The sequence below is a fragment of the Carlito syrichta genome, unplaced genomic scaffold (assembly GCF_000164805.1).
Source record: "Carlito syrichta isolate Samal-C Ts95f unplaced genomic scaffold, Tarsius_syrichta-2.0.1 Scaffold313429, whole genome shotgun sequence".
Lineage (NCBI taxonomy): Eukaryota > Metazoa > Chordata > Mammalia > Primates > Tarsiidae > Carlito > Carlito syrichta.
Genome location: NW_007257525.1, coordinates 432344 through 446663, shown reverse-complemented (window position 1 = coordinate 446663; position 14320 = coordinate 432344). Strand labels below are relative to the sequence as shown.

The window sequence follows — 14320 nt, the reverse complement described above, 5'->3', positions numbered from 1 at the left end:
CAGCTGCCTGGGGGTCCCGGCCTTTTTCCAAAACGTGCTTCTGTCCCCTGCCAGTTCTGGCTGCACACGCTTGCATCGGTGAAGGGGGGGGGCATGCATTCGCCAGTTGATAGAGTGGCAACTTTAGGGCAGCTTATGCCAAAAAAGCAGGCATCCCCTACTTTTCCGGCGGCGATCGGAAGAGCTCTCAAAGCTGGCTTCAGCCCGAAGGGCTCGGATGGGAATGGCCAGGCCAGCCGAGGAGTTGCTCCCTGCGTGTTTGATTCCTGCTGAGTCGCGATCCAGGGCCACCGGTCTCCGTGCGTAACGTGCCCGGGAAAAGTCGCGTTGTCGTGTTGATCTTGCTTGTTTGTTTGAGAGTCGCTTGGAGTTCAAAGAAAAGGGAGGGGGACTGGGAGCGAGGTCTGAGGTGGGCAGGGCTGGAGGGCGACTGGGGAGGGAGTGGGGGGAGGAGCGGGGAGCGAGTCGTTGGTGAAGGAAGTTGCTGTTTGAAAGGATGAGTCTAGGGAGACTCCCGGCGTCTGTTTCAGGACACCATCCAGCAGTTGGAAAACGAGCTTCGGGGCACAAAGTGGGAAATGGCTCGTCATTTGCGAGAATACCAGGACCTCCTCAACGTCAAGATGGCTCTGGATATCGAGATCGCTGCGTACAGGTACAACGCTCACGCCCACGTGGCCAGAATGCCAGCCGCACTGCAGAGGCTGTTGGAGCAGAGCCTTCCGTACTTAAGTTAAAGCAGGCAGGGCGCAGGAGTCAAACAAGGGCCCGGTTTTCTTGCTTAGTTCAAAGGAAATTATTCTGAGGAGTTGCCAGTGTAGGCTTACCCTTTTTATACAACCTTGAAAGAATGATAAAGGGATTTAAATCACACATGGGGAGGCGTGGGGGGACCTACAGGGGACGATTAATGTCAATGCACATGCTTAAACTTTTTAAATTGAAAAATGTTTTCGAATGCTTGAAGCAAAAACAGAGTGTTGGTTTTTAATATTTCATTTGGTGGTTTCAGCTTTTTAAGTGTGATGCCAAGGACAAACACCAGGATATTATATGTCTCTGTGATAGCTTACTATTGCCATCATCTGGCTGAGAATAGATAGATTGATATATATGAGTGTAGCTATATTTATTCTTATATATGTAGATTAGATGTATTAGATTTTATATCAGACTATAGTGTAGATTGTATGTCTAGACATATTTGCAAGTTTCTATCTATAGGGACATGCAGACACATGTATAGATACGTATAAATCTAGGTATATGGATATATACATGTATGACCACTTTATAGAGAGAGAGATTATATTTCTACTAACTGACTTGACCCTTGCTGTTGACTAAGTTCACAGGACAAAATTCTTGATTAAACAATTTTTCTACAACCAGTAAAGGTAAATGATGACAAGAATAAATTGCACTCACAGAGCCATTTTTCCTTTCATGAAAGCTAATAATCAGATAAATACTTATGATAAGAATCATAGACCAATTTGTAACTTAATACGCCCATTAGCACTTGGCTATAATCTGATAACCTAAATTCTGAAATACGCGTAACAGTTTTGTAAAATTTTTTGAACATTTTATTTGCTAAAAAAATAAGAATAAAGAAATAGTGCATCTCCTGAAAGTCCAAATGTGCAAGCAGGTCACTAAAGTTTGTTTTGGGGGTTTGTTTTTTTGCCCCTAAGGAGCTTTTTAGCATATTCATGTCTCACCCAATGAAGCTCTACATGGTGACTGGGTGTGGCTAGTGAATTATTGGGCATAGTTAGTTACTGCAGAGGGCAACTGTCTGGCAGTCCCAGAGAATCTGTTTGAAAAACGACACAGTATGCCAGTGAAATGACAGCAAGTACTATACTGGCTTGGTGAAATCTTTCCCTTGTTCAACTCTGTTCGTTCAGAAGCAGCTACTGCATCGCCGGTAATGTGACGAAGTTCAGGAGGCCCAATGCGATTTTAATTATGTCTTGTTTTCTCTGATTCTCGCCTTAGAAAACTTCTGGAGGGTGAAGAGACCCGATTTAGTACATTTTCCGGAAGCATCACTGGGCCGCCGCTGTATACACACCGACAGCCCTCCGTCACCATATCCAGTAAGATTCAGAAAACCAAGGTCGAGGTGCCCAAGCTCAAGGTCCAACACAAATTTGTCGAGGAGATCATAGAAGAAACCAAAGTGGAGGATGAGAAGTCAGAAATGGAAGAGGCTCTGACAGCCATCGCCGAGGAACTGGCAGTGTCCATGAAAGAAGAGAAGGAAGAAGAGGAGGAGGAACAAGAAGCTGAAGAAGAAGGTGTAGCTGCCAAAAAGTCTCCAGTGAAAGCTGCCGCACCTGAAGTTCAAGGAGAGGAGGAAGAGGAAAAGGAGGAAGAAGAAGAGGAAGAAGATGAGGGTGCCAAGTCAGACCAAGCCGAGGAGGGAGGTTCTGAGAAGGAGGGGTCTAGTGAAAAAGAGGAAGGGGAGCAGGAAGAAGAAGCAGCAGAGGCCGAAGGTGAAGGAGAGGAAGCCGAAGCTAAGGAGGCAAAGAAAACTGAGGAAAAGGGTGAGGAAGTGGCTGCCAAGGAGGAACTGGTGGCAGAAGCCAAGGTGGGAAAGCCAGAAAAAGCCAAGTCCCCTCTGCCAAAGTCGCCAGTGGAAGAGGTGAAGCCCAAAGCGGAGGCGGGAGCAGGGAAAGTTGAGCAGAAAGAGGCGGAAGCCAAGGAGGAAGCCAAGGAGGCTCCCAAGGAAGAGAAGGCAGAGGAAAAGGAAGAGAAGCCAAAAGAGGTGCCGGCAAAGAAGAAAGCTGAGTCCCCAGTGAAGGAGGAAGCCACGGTGGAGGTCACTGTCACCAAGTCAGTGAAGGTGCACTTGGAGAAAGACACCAAAGAAGAGGGGAAGTCGCCGCAGCAGGAGAAGGAGAGGGAGAAGGCGGAAGAGGAGGGGGGCGGTGAGGAGGAAGGCAGTGGTCAAGGCTCAAAGGAATCCAGGAAGGAAGACATAGCCATCAATGGGGAGGTAGAAGGAAAAGAGGAGGAGCAGGAAACCAAGGAAAAGGGCAGCGGGAGGGAAGAGGAGAAAGGCATTGTCACCAACGGGCTAGACCTGAGCCCGGCAGATGAAAAGAAGGGGGGCGACAGAAGTGAGGAGAAAGTGGTGGTGACCAAAAAGGTAGAGAAAATCAGTGAAGGGGGAGATGGTGCTACCAAATACATCACCAAGTCTGTAACCGTCACTCAAAAGGTCGAAGAGCATGAAGAGACCTTCGAGGAGAAACTAGTGTCTACTAAAAAGGTAGAAAAAGTCACTTCCCACGCCATAGTAAAGGAAGTCACCCAGGGTGACTAAGATTTGAGTCCATTGCAAAAGGTTAAGCCATATGACAATTTCAAAATGCATGTGATTGGCAGCTTCAAAACAGAACGGGTTCTCCCATGGGGGCTCCAGGCATTGTATTTTACTTTGTGCAATACGAGGGGACTGCATGCACGCTCAGGGTGCTCCCTCCTCAGTCCTTGGGGGATCCAAATGCATGATATCGTATGTACCTGGGAAGTTTGTCAATTTCCTAAGCTGTTGGAAGGGGGTCACTTGGGGGGATGTCTTGAGATGTATTATGCAAAGTACCAACTGAGCCAAAAATAATAAATGAAACACAGAACTCTCTTAGCCTTAAGAAAGCTATATATGAATAATTATGTTTACCTCACTGGTGCATTTAAAAAGGACTTTTGTTCATGGGAGAACCTCGTTGACATGCACAGTTCGCAACCTTATGTTGATCGATGTTAAACGTCACAGCAGTACTTGCTCAATAAAGGTCATATTGGAAACATAGTCAATCGTTGGGTGTTGCGTCATTTCAAAGTGAAGTTCCCACCACTAGATGCTCCCTTGCCCTTAAGTATATTATTCGGGGGAATTGTAAGTGACCTACACTTCTTAACACCAATTCCCTGTGAGTTCTTGGAAGACATAATTGCTGAACACATTTTCAGGTGTGTCAAAATTTTACTAGGCCCAACCTTCATTTTAAAATTTTAAAATCATATTTTTAAAATTAAAAAAATCAAATAAAAGAGAAAATTGGGGGTGACAGATGTCTTCAATATTTGATCCCAAACCAGATCTCAGAGAACCTCCAGGTAAGAGGGCCAATAAAGGTGAGGTCCTCCTAACTTGGGCCTTAGGGTCGGGACAGAGACAAAGGAACTCATGGCATATATGAAAATGTGTCCAGAAAATGCGGGGCTGAAACCACTAACACTCCAAACGGGAAATATTCGGGCTCAGATCCCTGCCTCTGGTTCACAAACACACTTATCTGCATCACTCATTCTTGGTTTGGTTGACAGAGATTTGTACTTTAAGTATTTTACTAATTGGGGAAAATAATGACAAAAATAAGCACAACGCGCTATTTGGGGAAAAAATGAGATTCTCTGACATAGGCAATAAATGTTTTCAGATAAAATGGCCCAATCTTGACCAAAGAAATAATAATATTTCAAAATAAGTAAACATTTTCAAAATGTAGACCTAAAAACCCATTAATGCATTAATTAGCATATTATCTTTTCCAATCCTTATGTGTTTATTAATAGGATCAGCCCACCAATATAATCCTTGATACTCTTTTCAAGAGTTTTTCAAGATACTCCAATTTTAATGCCTAAATGTACCCAGGAAGCAAATTGTTAATGGTAATTTTTGTAGTGATGTTTCCCAATCATTAGTCATTTGTCAAGTCTCACAATTTTTGCTATATCTACATCTCATCTGTACAATTATGTATTTACATTTTTCTTTAAAACAACTCATGCCTTGTGTTTATTTTTCTGAAGCAATATTTATAACAGTCAAAGTAAAACAGGATTATTTAAATATAATCAGGGAAAAAAAGCTGACAAAGCCATATAGAATTTTTTTAATAGTATGTTGGAAAGATATAGGATAACTCCTGGAATGAAAACATCAACAGAGGAAGCAATTGGGTAAGACACATTAGGACAACCCCAAGGACAGAGGTTGTAGAATCATGATGCAATCACAAAGCTGTTAAACTCAAAACTTTGTATCTCTTCATTGGAGTTTTAGGAACAAAGCATCCTGTATTTGCCTCACACCTTAGCCAGCAAAGGGAGGAGCATCTTGATAGGTCCACCAAAACTGATTCCAATGACAGGACAAGTAACTACCAAAAAAAAGTCTGGAAACTCTTACTAGAAGTGGAAACAGGCTGAATTTATATATGATCTATATAAAGTTGTAAAATACCTGCTAAGTATATAACCATTACTATAGAAACACTCATTTGCACTTAAAATCATCATCTCGTCAGCACTGCTTCCTAGAGTTTAGAAGACTTTTTTTATAGTATATATTGTTTTAAAATGACAGAATCAAGCAGCAAAACACTCCCTCCAGTTCTAACTTTGTTTCCAGCCACCTCATTTTCTTTCCAAAGAAGGGAAGAATTTTAGTAACACTTCCACATAGTCCATAAGGTGAATTGTTATTTTGTCCACTTTAAAAATAATAGAACAAGTAAGCCAGGCATGGTGACCCATGGCTGTAGTCCCAGCTGCTGCAGAGACTGGGACGTGAGGGTCACTCGAGCTTAGGGGTTTGAGTCCAGCCTGGGCAGTATACCAAGACCTGAGACCCCCATCTCTAAAACAAAAAATAAGTAAATAAATAAATAACAACATACCTTTGAAAAGCCATGCAAATATTTCTAAATACATCAAATTGGGTGATTCATTAATTCGATAAATGCTTGTTGAGGGCTAGGGCCTGGAGATATGATCATCTTCCTTGTAAAATTACTTATTCTGTTGTCAATCCCAACCATTACACTATTTATTTTTATTTTTATTTTTTTTAGTGGAAGTCTCACTCTGTCACCCAGGCTGGAGTGCAATGGCATGCTCACAGCCACCACAGCCTCCGACCTGCCGGGCTCAGGCGATCCTTCCAACTCAGTCTTCCAAGTAGCTAGAACCACAGGCACACGCCACCACATTCGGCTTATTTTTTGATTTATTGTAGAGACGAGGTCTCACCAAGTTGCCCAGCCTGGTCTCGAACCCGTGAGCTCTGGCTATTTTTTAAAAAACAAATTTAAATTCATGTTTTCAAATATGTTCAGTGACAGGGAGAAACTACATTTAAACTAAGTACAAACATCCAAGTACTTAGGGAATTTGTTTAGGGAATGTGAGAACCTTTTCTCTGACTACAGTCAGTCTCTGGAAAACATGGCATTAACTCATTGAAAAACAGAATTTCTAAAAATTGCCTTAGAGATACTATTTCACTTTAAATGTTGTAAGGACTTACAACAAAAGTTAATTCCTTCTCAATTTTCAAACATGGAAAAACAATTTTTTTAAAAAGAAAAACTTTCTTTGGGTCACACACTAGTAGATGATAAAACTAGGATTTAACTGAGAGAGTCCAGCTCTGAGCATGTACTGTTAACCCCTGTCCTATAATAACTCTCAAGTCCATCTATTGTGTCTCTCTTCATTTTTAAGGATATTCAGCTATGGTCATTTCTTTCTTTTAAGAATGAATTAAAAAACCACAATCATGCCTTGAATCTTTCATTAATATGCTTATATGTATCTTTACATTTTAAAAGATAATGTGGGCAACCCTTTCAGGACCCTTTCCGCTGCTGGGAGCCTTTCCATCCTCTGATAAATTCCTATTTACTCACCTCTTAAAAATAAATAAATAGATAATGTGCTATCACTTCTCTAGGGCACCATGCTTACAACATGAGAAGAATAAATACTAATATACAAAATATGTGGTGATTCCTTCTATCTCAACAGCTTGCAACATACAAAAACGTAGCAAATACTTTTCTCATAGTTAATAAAAAAAGAAAGTGTTATTTCCAGTCCATTTCTTTCTACTGCCAATCAGTGCAGAAACAGTATTAAAACATTTCCACAACAAATAGGTTCCTGTCTGGAACAAGGTTTTTTTTTTTTTTTTTCATGGTGGTTTATATAATTTTCCCAAAGGGAAATGAGCTATTTTAAGTGAATTATTTTATTAGAGCTACATAAATTTTATCTACTTTCAGGGCTCCTATCCTTACAGTTTGGCAAAAGCATCAGATTAGAGTTCAAATCCTGGTCTGTAGATAGTAAAATTGTGTGTCTTGGGTCCATTGTGTTATTCCTCTAACCGCCACTTCCTTATCTGTAAAATGCAGCTGCTGAGGTAATTAAATGAGATGATATCTACGAAAGTGCTTAGCACTGTAACAGGCACATCGTAGCTGATCAAAGTCATTCACTGAAAGTATTAAAAGTTAAACTGAATAAAAGTGATAGATACAGAATTTATTTAATTTGAAGATAAGAAATTGGTATATTAATTTTCTTATATATAATCTCAATACAGATTACAATTACAACTTTACCACAATACATAGATAATATAAATAAAAGTACACAGATATATTTCTTCATCAGTGCACACATTTTTGTTATCCATATAGAGTGGAAAATTATGGCATTTTTTCACCACACTAAACTATATAAGCCGCTTAGATATTCAAGAATCCATCTACATACTCATAGGGCTTAAAAGTTTCTTGATGCAAATTATTTAAAACAATATTGAGGATAAGAAAGAGAAATATTTTTGTGCTAGGCTACGAAGACAGCATTAAATCCCCAAATTCATATTGATTGTGCTCAGTACCATAATGTTGGGCTTTCAGAGTTCTCTTTAATTTCTTATTTTGAAAAGTTATCATATCATATTTTCAATAAGCTATTCATTTTAGGTAACACTCCTTAAATCATTTCCATAACTCTAGTTAGTATTCTTGCCTTAGTAGAGAACAGAGTTGAGGGAAAAAATTAAAAGCTGACTAGATTAAAAATAAAAAAGTTTACACGGAGGTTAATCATTCTAAAAACCTAGGCAGGAAGTTAGAACACTTACATAGGCCCCATGCCTACAGTCTTGTTTATGTGTGGCTAGGTGATGTCACAGAGGAGAACACAGAATTAAGGGTCCCAGAACTTGAGTGACACTAGTGTCTCCATAAGGAATTCCTGATTCTGAATTGAGATCACAGAATGACAAGTTAGGGGCCAACTTCAAATATCGCTGGTTCTATCTTTTGGCATCCTCACGTTCATAAGAGAGTAGGCCATGACAATTAAAAGAGATGCCAAAGAAAGGGGCCTCCTTGTATAATTGGTTCTCAGCTTTCAAAGAAATTTTGGTGAGAAAGGTAAAATTACTGGTTCACATCAGTGCTTCTGAATATCCTAAATTTTAATTGTTCATCTCTTCTGGGAAACCACAGATTGGTTGAAAACCCAGAGGAGTAGAGCACAAAGAGCGTTCTTTGCCCTGGGACTTAGGAGGCTTGGGCCTCAATACCTGTTGCGACACTCCTATGTGTCCAATTTGAACTTGAAAATTCAAGTACACATTGCATCCTGAGATATGCTTTTACATCTTCCTCAATTTACATATCAAAAATTTAGTGTTAGCCAGAAAGAATATTTCCACTAAAGGAAAATTTGCACTTGAAATACCATGTACTAATATTTGAAAGAATAAAAAGTTAAAATGCATTATTTTATAGTTATATAAGTATATCAAATATAACTATCTGAAAGAAAAAGAGGATGCTGACTTCCCTTTTCTCCAGATTTCTTTTTAATCAAGGCTGCCAAGTTTCTTCTCAAGCGGACTTATGACTAACCTGAGTAAAATTACAAATGGAAGACTCATAGAATAACAATGTCTGACAAATAGTAGGTGTCTACTATATGGTAAATCCTTATTGCCATTATCATTATTATGTGATAACTAAAATATGCATATTAATTGCTATGTCTATAAGAGATACACACAATAATTCAACTTATAGCAAAGCTTCAATAAGCAGAAGAATAAGCTTAAACCTACCCTAAACCCACCTCTCTCATGTCCAAAAAGTAGTTGCCTAACTTATCATCGAATACCTACAGCCATCCCAAGAAACAGGTAACTTGGACTCTGTAAAATGTTCTTTACACTGTTCTAATATCTGATCCCTCATAGCTTTTATCCACTGACACAGCAAGTTCAAGAGAGTCATATAAGTCCCTCTTCCCTTTTCCCCAAGATGGACCTTCAGAGAGATGATGGCCATGCCTAAACCCAAATAGCTCGTGACAGTAATGACAATTGTTGAGTTTACTATCTACCACACTCTCTCGTAAGCACTTTGTCTATAACAAATCATTGCATCTTCATAACAAACATATGTGTAGGTATTACCTTTATCTCCATTTCTGCAGGAATTTGGGCATAAGAAACCCAGGTCTTTTTTTTAATATATCAAACCCATGCCTTTTCTACTAACATACTTTAATAGACAAGACAACAAACATATATAACTGCATGGGTTTGCTCTTGGGATTAACCTTCTGCCTGTTGGATCTAGCCTGACCCAGGTAGCCAATCCCCATATTGCATTTTTTTACTTTATGGAGAAATTAACTGACCTCTGCAGAGAATTATTATAAAACACACTGCTATATAAGTGGCAGAAATTTTCACTCAACAGTCAGTTCCCCTAGGTTATAGTCTAACTCCACCACCTTGTGCCTAGAAAAGTACCGTAATTTTGTGGAATCTTCTTTACCAAATAAAATATGTTAAAATTCTAATGGGTACATAGGATACTTCCGATTTCTATTTTTCCATTTCTCAGACTCAGGAGGAAATGATTTAACTAATGAGGTTTCATTTTTGTTTTTGTTTTTGTTTTCTATTAGCCACCTATAATGCACAACTGATTTCATAAGGTACAGCAAGAGTATCTGCCTATTATCTTTGGCCAACATTGTGTTCCTCAGTGATAGCAACAAGGAAAGTATTTAGGTTGGATTAAAGTGTTTGCGTATAAAGTGAAATTATTTTTATGCGTCAGCAATTACACAGGCTTGGACAGTTCTAATAGAGTATGTCTTGAATGTCACATGTAGGAAATTCAGACAAATTTGGATAAGTCACTTCCACATCCCACCCACTGTCATCTGTTATTATCATATTTGAAATTAAATTTCCTTTGCTGGGCATCATTGATTATGAAGCTTAATAATCACATATCCCTGGAAAAGGAGTTAACCGTGTCTACCCACTGAGTTCATTCCCTTGGCATATTAGAATGAGTATTACAATTAGAGGGAACTCATGTGTCCATGACACCTGGAAAGCTGATGACCATTCCTGTACTTCATCAGCCACCCATGAACCCATGAAATGTGCCACCAACGTCTCTAAAGTTATCACTTTCTCACTGGCAGTTAGCAAACGGCTGGGCCAATTCTTTGTCAGGGATCTGCTTACAGGATTTACTCACAAAGACTCATGAACCTCAATATTCCTATCAAGAGACATAAAATTCAAGGCCGAGGAAGTAAGAGCAAATGGAGTCACCCAAAGTATCTGCCTCCTTCTCAAATCTGGTGAAAAGAAGTGAACAAGATCTTGCCTGAGAGAAAAGAAAGACTTGTTAAGGAATGAGAATAACCAATAATGTGAAAGATATATACCTTACCCACATTAACATCTTGTTAATATTATCAATAATAACACCAACATTAATATAATTCACTGTCAAGTTAACAGTTCCGTTCAGGGCTTGGCATGCCACTTTAGGATACATTTCAAGATGTTGGCTATGTCCACATTCCATCAGTAAAATATCCCTGTCCCTCTTGGGACCCCAATATAGCAGGACCATTAACTGGAGTGCTCTCTCTCCACACAGAACCCCAACCTCCAGCTTGTCATTTACAAATGCTGTGTCTTATTTAGAACTTCTGAAAACTTGAAATTTGTTTTCCATTTCCATCCCTTTGGGAAGGAAACAGACAGAGCCTTTGTTTCATATTATTTACTTGGCTCCTCCCCAAATCCTTGCAGACCATCCAGACAATCTAGGAAGCACAGGTAGTTTTCAAGAACACAGATTTTGATGTCCAATGAGAAATCTTGGTGCAAATCCCTGTTCTGAATTTCCTAGCTGACTTAGTAAGTTTGAGGCCAGTCGAAGAAAAAAAAATTCTAGGAGTACCAAAGAGCATGGAATTTAATATGGAGAAATGTACCACCAGTTAAGGAAAAGCTGAGAAGCCAAAAGAAGACATATTTGTCAGCTCAGGCTGCCGTAACAAAACATAGACTTCAGTAACAGAGATTTATTTCCTCACGCTTCCAGAGGCTGGAAGTCCAAGATCAGGGCATCAGCTTAGTTAGCTTCTGGTGAGGGCTCTTTCCCTGGCTTGCAGATGGCCACCTTCTCACTGTGTCCCCACATAGCAGAGTCAGAGTGAGTTCTCAGGCATCTCTTCTTATAAAGACACCGATCCTATCAGATTAGAGTCCCGTCCATAAAATTCATTTCAACTTAATCACTTCCTTATAGATCCTATCTCCAATACAGTCACAATGGCAGTTTATGTCTTCAACATATGAATTGGTGGGGAGGGAGGTGAGGGGGACATGAGTCAGTTCACAGCAAGGAACAATGGGACAACCCGAAAGTTAGCAATGAAAGGAAGCCATTATCACCTCTAAAGTTGGAACACCCGGGAAGCAGATGTTGCTACCAGAGCCCAGAAACCAGGGCCACACAAAGGGAGCTAGAACCATGATAGGAGCAGCCTGGTGAGAACTGAGACCATGGAAGGAGGGAGAAGGGAAGCCAGACTCAAGAACCCAAGAAGAAAAAGGCGATGCAGCTCCTGCCAGACATACTGCCTGAAAGCAGGACTAGAAAGGGGAGGGATGGGCGGTGATCGCAAGAATTCTCTTTTTCACCCTCCCTTTTACCACTGTTTCTCCAGTACCTCCCATGGGCTAGTAGTACCTGGAAGCTAATCAGCAAGATAGCCTGGGATATGTAGTTTCCATGATAAGAGTTGAGCAAGGTCAGGGTAAGAAACAGAGCCGAGAACAAATTTACAGATGACTGGCACACTCACCATGTGACTTTGGGCGATGCAGTCTACTTTTCTGCACATCATCTGCAAAATCATCTTTTCTCATCTGTAAAATGAGGCCAATTAAAGATATTTTGAGCATTGTACAATATAATTCCTGTGAAGCTCTTTGGCGGGGAAAGTTCTTTAATGTATAGTAAGAGCTCAATAAATGCTACTTATTATTATTAATCAGGGCACCTTTATTTTAGCTCGTTTCAGGATCAATAAGCTAGGAAAACCCAGATGTTGGTTTGAACCAAGCAGTCTATAAGATGAAGCTTTGAAGAAGGTTAAAGCAATTTCTGAGGGTCCATTCCAGCTTTCTTTCTGCTCTCTACTTCTCTTTTCCTTTTTTTTTTTTTTTTTTTTTTTTTGAGTTGGAGTCTCACTCTGTCACCTAGACTGGAGTGCAGTGGCCGCTCCCGGCCACCGCAGCCTCGACCTGCTGGGCTCCGGCGATCCTTCCGCCTCAGCCTTCCGAGTAGCCGGAATTACAGGCATGCGCTACCACGCCCGGCTGATTTTTTGATTTATTGTAGAGATGAGGTCTCGCTGCCCAGGCGGGTCTCGAACCCGCGGGCTCAGGCAATCCACTCACCTCAGCCTCCCAAGGGCGTGGGATTACAGGCTGAGCCACCGAGCCCGGCTTTCTCTTTTCCTTTTAAGCTACTTCCATTTAAGGGTCCTCCCTTCCTCTCATCCAAAAGTCTCTTCTTGTCCAAAAGTTTCAAGGTTGTGTACATGTGTGCCTATATATGATAATCAAGATGATTAGTCAGCAAATCAATAACCAACACAGTTAATCCATTCAGATATTTCCCCCACCTCTCGCCTTTGACCAAGGGAATGCATAGGTACTCCATATAGCATATAGAAAGCCTTCTTTATTAAATGATTCGCCTTCCTCAGGAAGGAGGGCCTTAGCAGATGTCTTTTGATAATGAAGTCAAACAATGGACAGTAGGAAACAATCAGCTTAATGCCTCCTCCACACGGACTGCTCTGTCAAGGGGAAGGTCATATCTTTCCACTAAGGTCCCACCCTTCCCAACAAAAAAAGAGACAGTGCAGCAAAGAAGTCAAACGGAATGGATCTCATATACTCTGCATCTTACTCACTAGAAAAATTGTACATTCCAGACCAAAAGGCAGAGTGCTACCAGGAAAGCAGAGGCCCCCAAGGGCAGGTTGGTGGTATTCCCTGCTTGTGTCAAGATGAGAGTGCCTGATCAGCTTGAAAAACATGAACAATGATGGGAATCAGATGCAAACACAGTGACTAACTAGGGTGCAACTGGGTGATCAGGAACAGGAAACCCAGAGTTAACAGATTGAAAATTCAGTTTTTATCCACTCTAAACCAATGTTCAATAAGGAACTGTTTCAGAACAACTGAGTCAGGAAAACCAGAATCTTGCTGAAACCAGTAAATAATATATCCTTATTTCAGGGATGTCTTCTGTAGAGTTGAACATGAGCATGTCACGTGTGGCCACCCAATAGGCAAGTGAGGCCCGAGAAAATGTTTGTGTCCAAAAAAAGACAGTAGGTCAGAATATCCTGATAAAGAGCCATACCAGAGATTGGTTTTGGTCATGTGAGTCTATGGTAATAGTAACATTTGTCTCCACATCAATGCCACTAATTAAGACACCTAAAACTCACACACTTCTTGTAGTTTAGAAAGTAGCTTCAAACACATCATTAAACGTCACGATATACAGGACAAATATTGTAATCTCTCTTTTCAATCTTTAGACATGGAAGCTGAAAGAAGTGATTTATCTATATCAGAATAAAGTCACCAGTAGGTTCCGTCATACACATTACTAGGATTTTTTTTTTTAAGAAAAGATGTTTGACTTTTTAAATTCTAAGCGTAACAGATATTCATGGTGGAATATTGGCATTATAGCATATTCATCCATATTCCTGTCACCTGAGATAACTTATTTTTCAGTATATTTCCTTCTGACTTTTCTGTGCACAAATTTGAAATGGTGGTGATCATTCTGAAAATGTTACTTCATGACCCATTCTTTTTTGTAACAATATGCTATAAATGTTTTTCCATTTTATTTCATATTTGTCACCATGACTAGATGTTAAATGACACTCAGCATTTATCACATCCCACCCTCCTTCTGCAAACAGAGTCCCTGGGTCTATGGTTTCTGTATCCCAACTATTCCAGCTGCTTCAATAGCTTCAAAACCATAATTCTACGGCCCCAAACTATTTATGAAAAATAAGCACATTTGGTTGATAATAATAAGCTTTCCTAGGATGATCATCATTACACTTGGCCTTT

General features: G+C 40.2%; 1 protein-coding gene across 4 annotated transcripts in view; it reads left to right on the top strand.

The window, feature by feature from the left end:
- The window catches only part of NEFM (neurofilament medium), a 5027-nt gene extending 1201 nt beyond the window's left edge, over positions 1-3826 (top strand). The window contains exons 1-3 of one of the 4 annotated variants that reach the window (XM_021718767.1): positions 55-231; positions 531-655; positions 2005-3826. In XM_021718767.1, coding sequence (XP_021574442.1) covers positions 94-231; positions 531-655; positions 2005-3337 — 1596 coding nt within the window. In that variant the 5' untranslated portion in view covers positions 55-93 and the 3' untranslated portion in view covers positions 3338-3826. Of the gene's footprint in view, positions 1-54; positions 300-526; positions 656-2004 lie in introns of those variants that run through there. The other 3 variants (XM_008070451.2, XM_021718766.1, XM_021718765.1) reach the window with 3 other exon arrangements.
- The last annotated feature ends 10494 nt before the right edge of the window (positions 3827-14320 follow it).